This window comes from Eschrichtius robustus, chromosome 4 (assembly GCF_028021215.1).
Source record: "Eschrichtius robustus isolate mEscRob2 chromosome 4, mEscRob2.pri, whole genome shotgun sequence".
In the NCBI taxonomy this organism is placed as follows: Eukaryota; Metazoa; Chordata; class Mammalia; order Artiodactyla; family Eschrichtiidae; genus Eschrichtius; species Eschrichtius robustus.
The window spans coordinates 138,027,786-138,042,814 of NC_090827.1; the positions used below are offsets into that span (position 1 = coordinate 138,027,786).

At 37.2% G+C, this 15,029-nt stretch overlaps 1 protein-coding gene across 5 annotated transcripts in view; it reads left to right on the forward strand.

The window, feature by feature from the left end:
* The first annotated feature begins 7,510 nt into the window (after positions 1-7,510).
* Positions 7,511-15,029, forward strand: part of INTU (inturned planar cell polarity protein) — a 73,387-nt gene continuing 65,868 nt past the window's right edge. For all 5 annotated transcript variants that reach the window (XR_011073962.1, XR_011073961.1, XR_011073963.1 and 2 more), the window contains exon 1: positions 7,511-7,733. Coding sequence is in view for 2 of the 5 variants with exons in the window: in XM_068543415.1 (XP_068399516.1) it covers positions 7,585-7,733 (149 nt within the window). In the remaining 3 variants the exon portion in view is untranslated. The remainder of the gene's footprint in view (positions 7,734-15,029) is intronic.

The window sequence follows — 15,029 nt, forward strand, 5'->3', positions numbered from 1 at the left end:
TGGGAACCAATGGAATCTGAAACTTAAGTGTCTTTGTCAGTATGATGGCTACAATTCTCTATTTTTAACAATATGTGAAAATCTTTTTGCTTTTGCAATGCATTATTTTTGTCAGTGGTTATTTACTGGTTAATGTTTTCAAACACACTTATTAAAAAATTGGAAACATCTATAGAGGTTTCTGTTTCATTTCATTAAGATAGATTTTCACACAAGTTCATATTTAATCGAATGCCTTTTGCTCATATATGTAAAGATTTGTTCAGACATAATGTAATAGAAATTAGAGAAAACAGATAACCTTTAAACTACACTCACCTACTCATAGTTCTCAGGCTCTAGACCAGTGCATGGCCTATTTTTTTAATGCCAGTTTTACAACATTTTCATGTTTTTCCTTTAAAACATCCCGTGTAAGATATCCACAAAATTTTGGCAATTACATTAAAGAGACCGGTAGCCTTGAGCCACAGAACATTTATAGACAAGAAAGAATAGCAGACTATTCTATTTTTACATCTTACTTTAAAGGATAACCCTTCTGAGTGTTTATTTTTTAATTACTTGTATATTTTCCATTGTAAATATGGTTTTCAAAATGTAAAGCATTAAATTGCTGTGCTCTTGAAAAAGATACTTCAGCCAAACCAAAACTGAAGCAAAGTTGCAAATTTTTCTCTGCATGAGGTGTTAGCTTCAAAATATGTCAATATTAAAATAACAATAGCTCAGCTAAAAATATTCAGCTATCCTACTTCTTGATAAAAAAGTTACATATAGGTTGTCTGAGTCAGGGAAAACTTCAGTAGTGCATTTCCCAGTTATTTTTACTTAAGTAAATCAACAAATATTTGTGTCACTCTTGATTATAGGAAGTACCCAAATAATCATATTAGCACTCATTAGAATTTTGCAAAGATTTTTCAAAAATTTGTGCACAAGGTTACTGCAATTGAATCATTCCCTTAGAGTCCTATTCCGTTGCATACTGTAATAGTTGTGGGATTTGGCAAGATTTAACTTGTCTATATTTTCCTGTTCATTCTATAATATAAAGGGATATTGAAGGATGGCGGTGTGAACTTCAGGTGATATTTAAGTGCTCTATAGAAGTAAAGTTCTGTGAAACAGAAGGGATTATATTTACAACTGTCCTAAAAAAATTAAAACAAAACCCAAAAAGACAGCTATTCCTAAAGGCTCTGAGAAGATTCAGCTAAGTGACTTTTGCCCAGAGCCTAAAGGCTAACGTATGGCTCTGGTCCAGGCTAGAGTGCCGACATTTTGACGCCTAAGCCAGCAGAGAAAGTGAGCTAAAGGCAAGTCTCTGAAAATGTTTGATGACCTAAATTTCATGCTTTTGGCAACAGTAAAATAAGCATATTTTAAATACCTCAAATATCCAAAATTCTCAGGGGTAAAGGTGTGCCCCATTAGATAATATTCCTGATGAATAAAATATCCTTTTAAACTCAAAAAGTAAAATCTAAAATGAATAATAAAATAAAAGCTTTTTGAAAATATAGTATATATCACACACTGCTCTGTTTCCTAATGTGTAAGACATTAGATTTCAAAGGTTATCTCAGTTGGTTCTTAGCAAGCCTGTATAGTAGGTAGGGACTATTATTGCTGTCTTCAGATGAAGAAACTGATCTTGTTCCCAGTCACTTGGTCACTTGGTTATTAGTGACAGAATCAGGATGAGAACCTGGCTCCTCTGGGGAATGCCTGGCACTTATGGATTATCAAGCATTTTCACAGTGGTTATCAAATTACTGTAGAGTTTGACAAACATAGTAGGGTTTTTTTAGGTGCTTCTGAGGGCACTTGACACTCATTTATAAACTATGGTTTTTGTAAATCTCATGTGTGTCCTACTTTTTTCTTCATCAGTAGATTGTCAGGCATCAACAATTTTTGCTGCTGTGTATTCCTGTTTTTTTTGTTGTTGTTGTTGTTTTAATTTTTTAAATTTATTTATTTATTTATTTTTGGCTGTGTTGGATCTTTGTTTCTGTGCGAGGGCTTTCTCCAGTTGCGGCGAGCGGGGGGGCCACTCTTCATCGCGGTGCGCGGGCCTCTCACTATCGCGGCCTCTCTTGTTGCGGAGCACAGGCTCCAGACGCACAGGCTCAGTAGTTGTGGCTCACGGGCCCAGTTGCTCTGCGGCATGTGGGATCTTCCCAGACCAGGGCTCGAACCCGTGTCCCCTGCATTGGCAGGCGGATTCTCAACCACTGCACCACCAGGGAAGCCCTGTATTCCTGTTTTAAGGAGGCCTTCCTTCCTTTTGGTTGGCAGCTACTGATCTATGGCAGTAGAACAGTTTACCAAATTTGTTAGAACTTGTAAATGAAAATATACAATGAGGATAAATAAGAGTAAATGAACTGGGTTTGGGGCTTAAACTTCGTGCCATCTACTTTAGTTACTTTTATGTTTGCTTTTGGATTCTCATCTATATTCCGTTATTGTTCAAATGCAGCATGCATGATCTTGGAACAAGTTCCATACATTTTTACGGGTAATTCAATTTTTATATAGGAAAACGAGAATTTTCAATAATAACGCAATTCTATAAACGTAAGATTGCCGAAATGTTATTCTTATATATTATGACTCTATCCCAAATTTGAAAAATTCCACATTATGAAGTCTGTTTTTAAAATGCTATTTTGCTGAGTCTACCAAGTTAATTATTCATGATTTTAAAGTGACTGCAGTTGTCAGTATTACTACATAGTTCATGAATTATTATTTCCATGTGCACAATTAAGGCGATATGAATTAGTTCCTAACAAAACTCTGTTACATGAATTTTTTACCTTGCAATTAAATTTTTTTTAATGGACATGACCTCTTGTGGCCCTGTTTTCATTTGGTTCTCATTGCTAGCTTATATTACTATTTAGGAAAGAGCTCTTGAACCTGCTAAAGATACTAAATATTTAATTATGTTCTTATCTGGTGTATTTTATGTCAGAATTGTATTGTTTGCCTAATTGAGATGGTAATCAATGGAAATAAGGACCTTATGTCTCATATATATTAAACTAAACATATCTGGGCCTCAGAAGACGGCTGGCCATTTGTGTAGTGGAAAATAGAAAATAAGAATATACCCTGGCCTGGAAGTTTCCTGGTGGCCTAATGGTTAGGATTCTGGGCTTTCACTGCTGTGGCCCAGAGTTCAATCCCTGGTCAGGGAACTGAGATCCTATAAGCCGTGCTGTGCAGCCAAAAAAAAAAAAAAAATTATACATATATATATATATATATATATACACACACACACACCCCGGTCTAAATCTTTTAAGTCTTCCTGCAATTGATAATTATGAAACAGACAGTCAGTATTCTTATAAAGCCCCTGAAAATGGCATTTTATTCTTTTCCTTTCTTCATCCTCTCCAGTATATCTAAGGGTATCAAATATTAATTTAATTAGTATAAATATAATATATAAAGTTAGAAATCTGGAAATCAGATTACCATACCCTGAAAATTTAATTAAGAATTTAAAATGGGGCTTCCCTGGTGGAGCAGTGGTTGAGAATCTGCTTGCCAATGCAGGGGACATGGGTTCGAGCCCTGGTCTGGGAAGATCCCACATGCCGCGGAGCAACTGGGCCCGTGAGCCACAATTACTGAGCCTGCGCGTCTGGAACCTGTGCTCCGCAACAAGAGAGGCCGCGATGGTGAGAGGCCCGCGCACCGCGATGAAGAGTGGCCCCCGCTTGCCGCAACTAGAGAAAGCCCTCGCACAGAAACGAAGACCCAACACAGCCAAAAATAAATAAATAAATAAATAAACTCCAAAAAAAAAAAAAAAAAATTGGGAGGCTGCAAGAGGCCAAAGTGAGAGCAGACCTGTTTAAAAGAATTTAAAGTGATTGCTATTATTTCTTCTTTTGTGAAAGATCAAGCAAAGGTGTAACTTTTTCTGGGGGCAGGGGAGGAATTTTGTTCATTAAACATACGGAAATAAAGTCAACATAACTCAGAGATTTATCTAGTGTGAAAGGACATTTTTTTTTTTTGGCCGCACTGCGCGGGCATACGGGATCTTAGTTCTCCGACCAGGGATCAAACTGGAGCCCCCTGCAGTAGAAGAGCAGATTCTTAACCCCTGGACCACCAGGGAAGTCCCAAGGACATTTCTTAAAAGATACACTTTTATGTGGCACTTCTTGCTCTGGTTCAACTTTGTGTAAGATCAAAGACTGAAAAAAAAAAAACAACAGTCATGTCTTCTAGGAGTTGTCATTTGGTAGCAAAGATAGACACATTCCTAAATAGTTTAGATACTAGGCAGACTGGCAGTTAATTATACCAGAACTTTATGGGATATGTTATGAGGGGAAGGTGGAAAGAGGAATTCTTACTATAAAGTAGGAGAAGAGTCTGGGAAGACTTCTTGGAAAAGGTACAGCTTGAATTGGGACTTGAAGGAAAATGTAGTGTTTTGGATAAGCAGCATTCCACAGACAGGGAACTGTGTGAGTAAATGATCCACAGAATAGCTAATGTTTTTTGACACTTTGTGTGCTAGGTATTTTACGTGCATTAACTCACTGGATTCCAAACAGTCCCGTGAAAGAGGTACCAATATCCTAAGTCGCAGGTAGGAAAAGTGAAGCTTGCAGAGGTTGTTTGCTCAAGATTATACCCATGATGGGTGCTGAGGCAGGAAGAGGTCTGCCTGCCAGGCTCAAAACCAGGAGGTGGGAGTGGGTTCCAGCCTGTTTGCGAAATGGTCAGTGGGACTTATAGGTACGAAGCATAGAACTGAGGTAAGGCTAAGGGCAGTGTTTCCCTAGTTTGCCTTTGAGGATCACTGGGGTTACTTTTTAAAATAGAGATTTCCAGGCCCCTCCTCTGGAGATTCTGATCCTGTTGAAGTGGGGCAGGACCCTAAAGTCTGTATGTTTAACAAGCACCTCAGGTAAGATATTTTGATTAGCAAGTTGGACACACTTGATTAACTTAATTAATGCGTAGCAGGAAATAACGTCTCTGATTCCTAGTTGGTGCTCAATTATTTGTAGAATTGGAAAGTTTTTTTAAGAGACTACACAGTTTGGATTTTATTCTCTGTTTAATGGGGCAGCATTGAGACTTATGAGCAGGGTATGAAATTATTAGATACTTACAGAAAAAAATGAAGTGTTATTTATAGTAAGGAAATGTGGAGTTTTGTTAAAATTTTAAATGTCTTTTTTCTTTTTTTACTTCCAATAAGTTGCTTTTAAAATGATGAAAGGCTAAGTATTAAAGAGGTGCCTAAAGCATTTTAATTTTAGAATGGAATCTTAGGGATTGTGGTGAGAAGAAGTATGTATGTTTTAACATGAAACATAACTATTAGTGATTCCACCTTTTAAAATAATAGTATCTCTGATTTTAAAAGTAATACATCTTTTTTTTTTTGGACCTCAGTACTGATGGAAATATTTGTTTCTCTTCCTTCCTGGTTCCACTGTCTTCAGGCTTCTGACCCCATTACTTTCTCCATCACTTTTAGCTGGCAAGGTTGCCTTCTACTTACCAGAGAAAATAAACACCATCCCATGGAGACTGCCTCAGCTTCCTGAGTGAAACTGGCAAGTCAGCATCCACACCTGCACCCTCCTTTGGGTACCAGCTTCAGGGAAGAGGTGTTAAGCAAGGTCATAGCCCTCCATCTGTTCCTAGGGTGCCATATCCTCCTGCCACCTCAAGAACCTCCTTTACCATTTATGAACTAGTCCCCTGTTCTCCAATTTGAGTGGTATATGGACCTCTCTTTTCAGGAAAGACTCTTGCAGATGGATTTCCAGGGATGACAAACTTTATTATAATTTTAAATAAACAGGCATAAGCTCTGTGCTTTATAGCTCTTATATAAGATAAAAACAATTTTATAAATTAATACAAATAAACTACAAAATAAAATTCAATTGCTAGTTTACAGTTATAAAAAAGCAAATTTAGAAATTAATACAAATAAAACCATAAAACTTAGGATATTCAAATATACATAGTTTAATGTGACAAATGAAACTAAATTGCAGCTTGAAAGTTTAAATATTTGATGGCTACTGCCCAGGTTCTTTTGAGTTCTTCATGCATATATCTCACTGGGCCATGGGGAGACTCATCTTCACTACTCTTCTCTGTTTGGAACATAATATCCCGTAATAACAAGATAAGTTAAGCCTTCCTCTAAGAAGTCTGCTGTGGCCCCACATGCCCTAGTTTGTTTCCCTTTGGGTATTCCAGTAGAACTCTGTATTTATCATAGGACACTATATGTTATAAACTGCCCATTCACCTTTCAGTCTCTACCATCTACCCATGTAGTTTAAGTTGAATCCCCAGCACCCATCCATTGAGATCATAAAATAACATTATATCCTTCTCTTACCTGCTGCAATAGGAACATTTCCCCATGCATTACTTTTTGAAAAGATTTCTATTCGCATCATAATATTCATCATACTTTATATATAAAGGTGTATTTAACTTTTTCCCTATTGTTGAATATTTAGATTGCTTTCAGCTTTTCACTTTTACAAATTTTATAAATTTTATTTATATCCCTTATTTTCTTAGAATAGATCTCTAATAGTTGAATTACTGGGTCCTGAGGAGTAAATGTAATCTAGTGGTTAATGACTTAAGTTCAGTTCTCCGTTGGCTTTGATGCCTGCTAGCCATGTGACCGTTAACAAGATGAATAAACTCTCTAAGTTTCAGCTTCCTTATTTTAGTATAGGGATATTTAGTTCATATATATTTATATACATATGAATAGAACAAGTAATTAGAACAATGGCTGAATCTCAATAAATGCTAGCTATTATTTTGTACTTACAAAAAATATTTGATGTAGGTATTCGCAAATGACAGGTAAATTTTACCTGTTTACACTTCCAACTTCAGTGATGAGAACACTTCATCAAATTATAAAATTTTCAGTTAGAAAATGAACACGCAGTAGATTTCACAATATGGGCACCAATTTGAAGCACCTCTACAACATCTGCTTGGGAGAACTGTTAAAATGTTTGCCACTGGGAAACAATAAGAAAACCAAAGGAACAATGGCGCGTATTTACATTAACACCTAGAAGGCATTGCTTAAAAGCGTCCATTCCTCGCGCGTATGGAGAGGTAAAGGGTAGCTTCTTTTACCTCAAGGGAAGCTCAGGCGGAGCGCCTCTAAGGTTTTGGAGAGCTGTTCAGCGTAGAAACAAAGTGCAAACCGCAAGAAAACAAAACCGTGGGCCTCCGCCAGTTTTAATAAGTTAGGCTGCTCCAAAGGAGTGTGTTTAGGAGAGCGGAAGTGGTTAAGTTTCAGCTTCTTCCATTCCTCCCGGATACCCTCCTGGAAATTCAAGTTCATTGGCTCCTTTCAGTCGTCTCGGTTCTCTCAGGGAAGCTTCATCGTCTCCCTGGCAACCTGAGCTGCCACCAATTGAAGCTGAGGATTGGTGGTCACGTGCCCCCTACCCGTTCCCGAGCGGAGGCACGATGGCGGCCCCGGCAAGCCGTAGCTGCGAGATTTGAATTACCCTACTTGTATCTGCTGCGTCCCTAATGATGGCGTCTCCGGCGTTGTGCGGTTCACGTCAGAGCCCAGAGGGACTCCCTGGAGACCCTTCCTCACAAGAAGAAGATGCGGATTGTGATCCTGAAGATCCGGTCAACGACTCGGGTTCATACTCTTCTACGAGTACCGATTATGAGTAAGGTTCTCGAAGAGGGACAATTAAATCCATTCCTTCTGCCTCGAGAGTGTACACGTGGGCTGGGGGGAATTCGAGAGTGTTGGCGTGGTAGAGATTAAGTGGGGTTTATTTGCACCACGTTTCAATTGTGTGATAATGTGAGCCGAAATGACTGTGCCATTCTTTGTTACTTTAGGTTTTTGTGATTTTCAGAGGAGGAGGTTCTCTTCTTTGTGGTGGGTTCTGTAATATATGAGAGTGTATCTATCTGTTAGAGTGTTCATAAAATTCTCTTCTGTCGCAGTGTCTTCTTGCTTTGGTGTCATGATCTTTGTGACTTTAACCTCAGTGTTTAGAGTGAAGTGACACCCTCCACGTTTTATGTCAACTATTTAAATTATGTAGCTTTTTCCGGTTATAAAAATGAATAGCTATATAAAAGAAAGAAAATCCACCCTAGCCTCGCCATCGAGAACAACCTCTCTTAGCATTTTTGGGGGTATTTCTGCTGTATTTTCCTATACATTCCCATGGTCTTCTTGTTTTCTATTTTATGTTATAATGTAATTTTTAAATACAGAATATCTAAGTGTTATTTTCTATTTTCTTATCCCTAAAAATAATGAAAAAGTTATTTTTATTCACAGTACCCAATGCTACTTCAGTTTTGAAGGAATTTATCCCTTACTGCTATGGATTAGAAAAGTCAATTAAAGTAATTAGCGGTAGCTTGAAATGACTAGCATTGAAAAGGTTCTGGTGCCAAAACATCAATCAGTGACTGCCATATATAGTCATTTTTAGGATGACATTTTATGTGTATTTAGAAATAACAGTTACAAGTATTTAGTGTGTATTTAGGAGTATCAGTTACTTGGCAATTATCTTCACCCATAGGTATGTAAAACATTTTTATCATTATCTTTAAAAGCACAAGAGAGAAAACCATCACTAATGGCTGCTTAATTATATTCTAGAGGCTTAATGAGGACAGATTATATTCTGGAAGACTTGAACAAATTTAAGGATCAAATACTTTGTACAATCTTCTACTGTGGTCGTTTAAAAAATAATTACAAAATTCATGGCTATCAAGCAAGGCTGCTGGAAGGAACTACGGATTATGTAGAACCTTATTTGGTCTTGCTATGGGAGCCATAGACAGTGTGAGATTCAAATTCTTGGTTTCTCTACATCTCAGAATCACACATTTTTAACCCAGAGAGAATCTATTATATTCCCATGATCACACAGCCAAATGTTGTCAGTGGAGAAATTTAAGAGACCTGATTTCAAATGGGGTGCATTGATTTTGATGAGTGAATAAATGAGCTAGTCCTTTTTTCTAGGAAATAAGCAAACTGAGAACTCGTGTTAGAAAACTTATTTCAAAGCATTTTGTGACTTGGAATACATGTGTGCATATATATATATACACACATATATATATACACACATATATATATATAATATTTTAGTTTTTTAAAAAATGGGCATTAAACTTTCTATATCAGTCATTCACTGATCACTCCACATATTCCAGTGTCTTTATCATCCTAATAATAAAAGTACAGGAAATCTCAATTGTAAACTGTTTGGCTGGTCTATATTTCAAGTCCTACCAAGGTTCAGATTTTATGGCTGTCGCTTCTTGGTGTTTAGGACATGAGAGTTGATATACACTGACCAGGTAGGCGTCTGTTCTGTTTCTTCCTTATGGTATTTACTTCCCTAAGCTGCAACATCACCAATGCAAAAGGTGGGCTTCCCAGCATGGACAGGACACTGGAACATGTGGATCTAAGGTATAGGGATGCGAACCTAAGGTTTCTCATCAAAGCTAAGAGATATGAATTGCCTGTTGTCTTTCATTGCCTACATGGAGGTTATTAAAGAAGTTATGCTACTTATTGATTCACATAAAGTATCCTGAACTTTCAGGGTTCTAGTTAATTTCTGCATATTCTTTCTGGAAATTATCATTGTTTCTTGCATGCTTTGAAACTGAAAACCAGTTTGAGCTGCAAGTGATTGTCAATGTAGAATTAATAAGTTTATCATTTTTTAGATAAAATGTCTTCAGGGTACATTCTGGTATAGTACTTTTAATAGGTTTGTTTAAGACTTACAAGAGGAAATTTTTAGATTGGTGCAGTACATCTTAACCTGGCATATTGGCAAGTTCCTGAGGAAGTTTCAGAGGTAATACTGGAGGGTGGGTTGGGTTGAGGAAACCGTTGACTAGTTTCAATATTAAAAAAAACAAAAAATTATTTATTTACTTATTCGGTTGCACCGGGTCTTAGTTGAGGCAGGTGGGCTCCTTAGTTGCGGCTCTCGGGCTCCTTAGTTGCGGTGCGCAGGCTCTCTAGTTGTGGCATGCAAACTCTTGTTGTGGCATGCATGAGGGATCTAGTTCCTTGACCAGGGATCGAACCCGGGCCCCCTGCATTGGGAGAACGGAGTCTTATCCACGGCACCACTAGGGAAGTCCCGACTAGTTTCAATGTTGAAATAATAGAAATCATACATTTACTTGCAATAATGCCATGCTTTCTTTGCTTTGGTTTACATTTACCCAACTCATTGAAGCCACATTGGTTCATGTTGGCCAAAGTCATCTGTTTTATGACTTAGATTTTTGATTTTTCGAAGTGAATTGTTTATTGTGAGTTTTAAAGCCTTGACTGATGGAGGCGGAAAAAGGATACTTTAGAAAGAGAATTTAGCTATAAAATGCTAAGGAGCTTCCACTGACAATAAGAAGAATGACTGGAGAAGAAGGAAAATATGCCCTTTAAATTTTTTTTCCTGGGATTTTTTAACAACTTTACTGAAGTATAATTGACATATAATAAACTGTACATATTTGAAGTGTACGGTTAAGTTTTGACATGTATACATCTGTCAAGATAATGAACATATCCATCTTGTCCAAAAGTTTCCCCATGTGCCTCCCTTGTATTACTCATGCCTGCCTCACTCTTTATAACCACTAATCTGCTTTCTGTAATGATAGCTGAGTTTGTGTTTTCTAGAGTTTTATAAAAATGGAGTTATATAGTATGGACTCCCATTTTTCTCTGGCTTCTTTTAATCAGCGTAATTATTTTGAGACGATTCATTTTGTTGCCTATATGTTGTTTGTTCCTTTTTATTTCTGAATAGGATTTATTTCTGAATAGGATTCCATTTATTTCTGAATAAGATTTCCTTTTTATTTCTAAATAGGATTCAGCATAATTGGTTTTTTTTGTGTGATTATCCAGCATAATTATTTTGAGACTCATTCATGTTGTTGCCTAGGTGTAGTTCTTACCTTGTAACTTCTGAACTGGATTCCATGGATATATCAAAATTTATCTTTTTCTTGGGTTTTAACTTGGGAATGTGCTACTCGAAGAATAAAAATATTTCATTCAAAGTTGTGGTGCAATATATTAATATCAATTTAGTATAATATTTTCCTTTTTCTCTCCTGCTCTGAACCTTGACTTTTTCCTTTTAATTTAATTTTTCTTTTATCAAATTATATAGATTAAAAAGTCAAATAGTATGTAACTAGGTTTATGATGAGACATGGTAATTCTCTGCCAGCATCTCTGTATGCTTCCAGCTCAGCATGTTTGAAGAGAATTCATTATCTGCCTTGTTTCTCCTCTAGTGTTGCCCATCTCATTTGCTGACCTCACTCTTTTCTTACTCAGGTCCTCAGATCTAGTAAGTCTCCAGTCCTGTTGACTTGCTTTTCTGATATCCACCCCACCACCTCCTCCTGCTTGTAACAGGCACTGCCTTACTTAAAGGGCTTGCGTCTCCCATACACCAGTAGTCTAACTGGTCTGGGTGCCTCTAATTTCTCCTGTTTTCAGTCCTTCTCCCATACAGCTGCCAGAGTTTGCTTTCTAAAATCATTTTTCTCTTAGAGAACCTACTACAAAAAGATATAATGTGGCAGTTTGGATCAAAAATAGGATTAAACACACACATGAACATTACCAGCGAAGCTAACTAAAATGAAGTAGATATCCACGTGCTTAACCAGGTCATCCCTGTGATCAGGAGGAGAAGGCCGAGATTTAAAAACTAACAGTAATACTTCAGGTTTGTTTGCAGATGACTGTATTATTCCGAGAATTCAACCACTTCAATTACAATGGAATGTCTTTATAATGTAGCCTGAAATAACTGAGACTTTTGAAAATGAGACTAATTCTGTTAGTATTCATAGCACATTTGCAGTGTCGGAATAGTTTTTTCAACAGATCATTATGAGAGGCATCCTGGTACAGTGTAATAAGTACTAGATTAAGAGTAGGAGTCAACAACCTGAAAGTGTTAACATTTTCATTTCATCAAGTTTTCTCTGGTCTTGAGGGATTCAGAATTAGGAGAATTCTTGGTTATAACTTACTGTTTTACAGGATGTCTCAAGACTCCTATATACTAAGGGGCAAGTACTTAAAGAGAAAATAAAGGCTGAATGTGTAAGCATTTCTACCTCTTTGGAAATGAAGTCTTTGTGTAGATGACCTAGAAAAGACATGCTTTTCTTTAACATGAAAACTATCCTCCTGGTACTGGGAAACTTGATGGGCCTTCATCTATTTTGACTTATTTCAAAATTTAAAATATTAGGACAATTGTGTTAGAGCAGTGGAACTGTATGATACTATATGATACTATAATATCATATAGTATCTGTATAAATACTATACAGATACTGTATGTATCTGTATGATACTATAATTATACTATAATGGTGGATGATACATGTCATTATACATTTGTCCAAACCCATAGATTGTACACCACGAGAGTAAACTGTATGTAAGTTGTGGATTTGAGGTGATTATGTTGTGTCAATGTAGGTTCATCGATTGTAACAAATGTACCACTCTGGTGAGGGATGTTGATAATGGAGGAGGCCATGCAAGTTGGGGGACAAGGAGTATATGGGAAGTCACTCTACCTTCTGCTCAGTTTTGCTGTAAACCTGAAACTGCTCTAAAAAAAGAAAAGTCTTTTAAATCATTTTTCTACTCAAAAGCTTGATGGCCTCCCAAATAAACTCCAGATTCCTTAGGATGCTTTTTTAAGCTCTTTTAGATCTGTCCCTAGCCTATCTGATCTCATCTTTAATGATCTTCCTTTAAGTCACCTGTATTCCTATTTGTCTAAGCTCTGGCCGCTATTTAAAAAACATCCAAGGGAATTAATTCCCTGGCTGTCCAGTGGTTAGGACTCTGCACTTCCACTGCAGGGGGCATGGGTTCAATCCGTAGTTGGGGAACTAAGATCCCACGAGATGTGTGGTGTGGCCACACAAAAAAAAAAATCCTAGACTGAGTGGCTTATAAACCATAGAAATGTATTTCTCACAGTTCTGGAGGCTGGAAGTCCAAGATCAGGATATCAGCATGGTCAGGTTCTGGTAAGGACCCTCTTCCAGGTTGCAGACTGCAAGTTCTCATTGTATTTTCACATAGCAGAGAGGAGAAGCAAGTTCCCTGTGTCTCTTATAGGGCACTAACCCCGTTCGTGAGGGCTGCACCCTTATGACCTCATACAATTCTAATTACTTCCCAAGGGCCCCACCTCCTAACACCATCCCATTGGACGGAAATGTTTCAACATATAAATTCTGGGGGAACATAAACATTCAGTTCATAATACTACTACACTGAAATATTCACCCATTCTCATTCCTAACATGTTCTTTCATACCTACACTTATACGTATCGATACTTTGTTCTCTGTTTGAAACACGTTTTCTTCCTATCTCTGCTTGTCACAATCATTCAAGTTTTCATTTAAGTGCCACCTTCTCCTAGGACCTTATTTGATCCCTCTTAGACTTAATTTCTCCAATAACAGTTTTTCTCCTATAGCAGTTTTCATTCCTCACTTTTGTCACTTGCATTTCAGCTAGGTGATGAGCTCTCTGTCCACCTGACATCTTTAAAAGCACAATAAAGCCCTATCAAAAAATGATTTGCTGGTCTTTGATTTCAGTTCTACCAGAGTTAGAGCGTATCCTTAACTTAGTGATGTGTAGACATGCCCTGTTTAGCAGAAGGGCTGGGGTAGGGAATGGGGTCATTATTAGCATAGTTCTAGCGGAGATGTGTTCCTGATGTAAAAATTTATTTCATGCAATGACTACACAGTTAGTAGTTCACTGGCTGATCCCTTCTTCTCTGACGTGCTCCACATTTGTTCCAGTGGTTACTGGCTGGGCTAGAAGCAGCAGCAGCAGCTCCCACCAGGTTCCCCACCTCCTCAAGCTGCTGTAACAGCTAGCATAGATTTTAACCCTTAAAATCATGGTTTCCTTTTAGAAAACAATCAAAAGACTTCGGGGATGAAAATCAGATATTGCTGGTAGACAGAACACAGAAATGAAAACACAGAAAAGCATTAGGTAGACCCGTACTTACTGAACAAGCCCCAGATAGAATCCATGATAATTTGTCATGGTGTTTTTATTTTGTGTGGTTTGTCTCTGTACCTAGGATTGTCCTGCTGTACCTGTTAGCACTATATAACTATGTAACTACATGTGTTGGCCATTTTGGTAAAGCACATTGTGCTTTCCCCACTAAAACGAAAAAAAAGAAAAAAAAAGTATTATAACAGGTTTGAAGTAGTAGCAAAAGTCTGTTTTCCTTAAGGAAATGTGCCATGAGGGCTGGCTATTTTGTTAATGTTTTTTCTTGTGGTGGCCAAGGAAATTGTGATACCGCTTCATTTGGTGAAAAATGCTGACATTAATGCAACTAAGGACCTGAGAGATTCAATAACTTAGAAGACGAAAAAAAGATTTAGTATCAACATAGAATTTTGAAACACCTGAGTAATTGAGAAACTTAAAAGCATTATCTGAAGTTCATTTTCTTTAATATGCTGTTAGAGCTTATGTAAGTGAACTTGCTTATTTGCAAATTAGCAAGTTTTTCTTTGGTAAGGACTCTGCTCACATTTGCCACATCATTTAGGGCCTTGAAACCAATTAGAGTGCCGTCAAACTTTGCAGGCAGACTATAAATACACGGTTATTTCTGTTTAGAGCAAAGTAGAATGAACAAAATAAAAATCTCATTGAAAGACATTTGCACAATGACAGCTTTGCAGCTTGCACCATAGGCTCTCAGAAAAAAATGAAAGAATATTTATATTAATATTGATTAATGTAACCCATGTATTATAAAAATCTTAATTAAAACTGCTAGATTTAATTCCTTTTTAAAAATAAATATTTTAGACTTCCCTGGAGGTGCAGTGGTTAAGAATCCGCCTGCCAATGCAGGGAA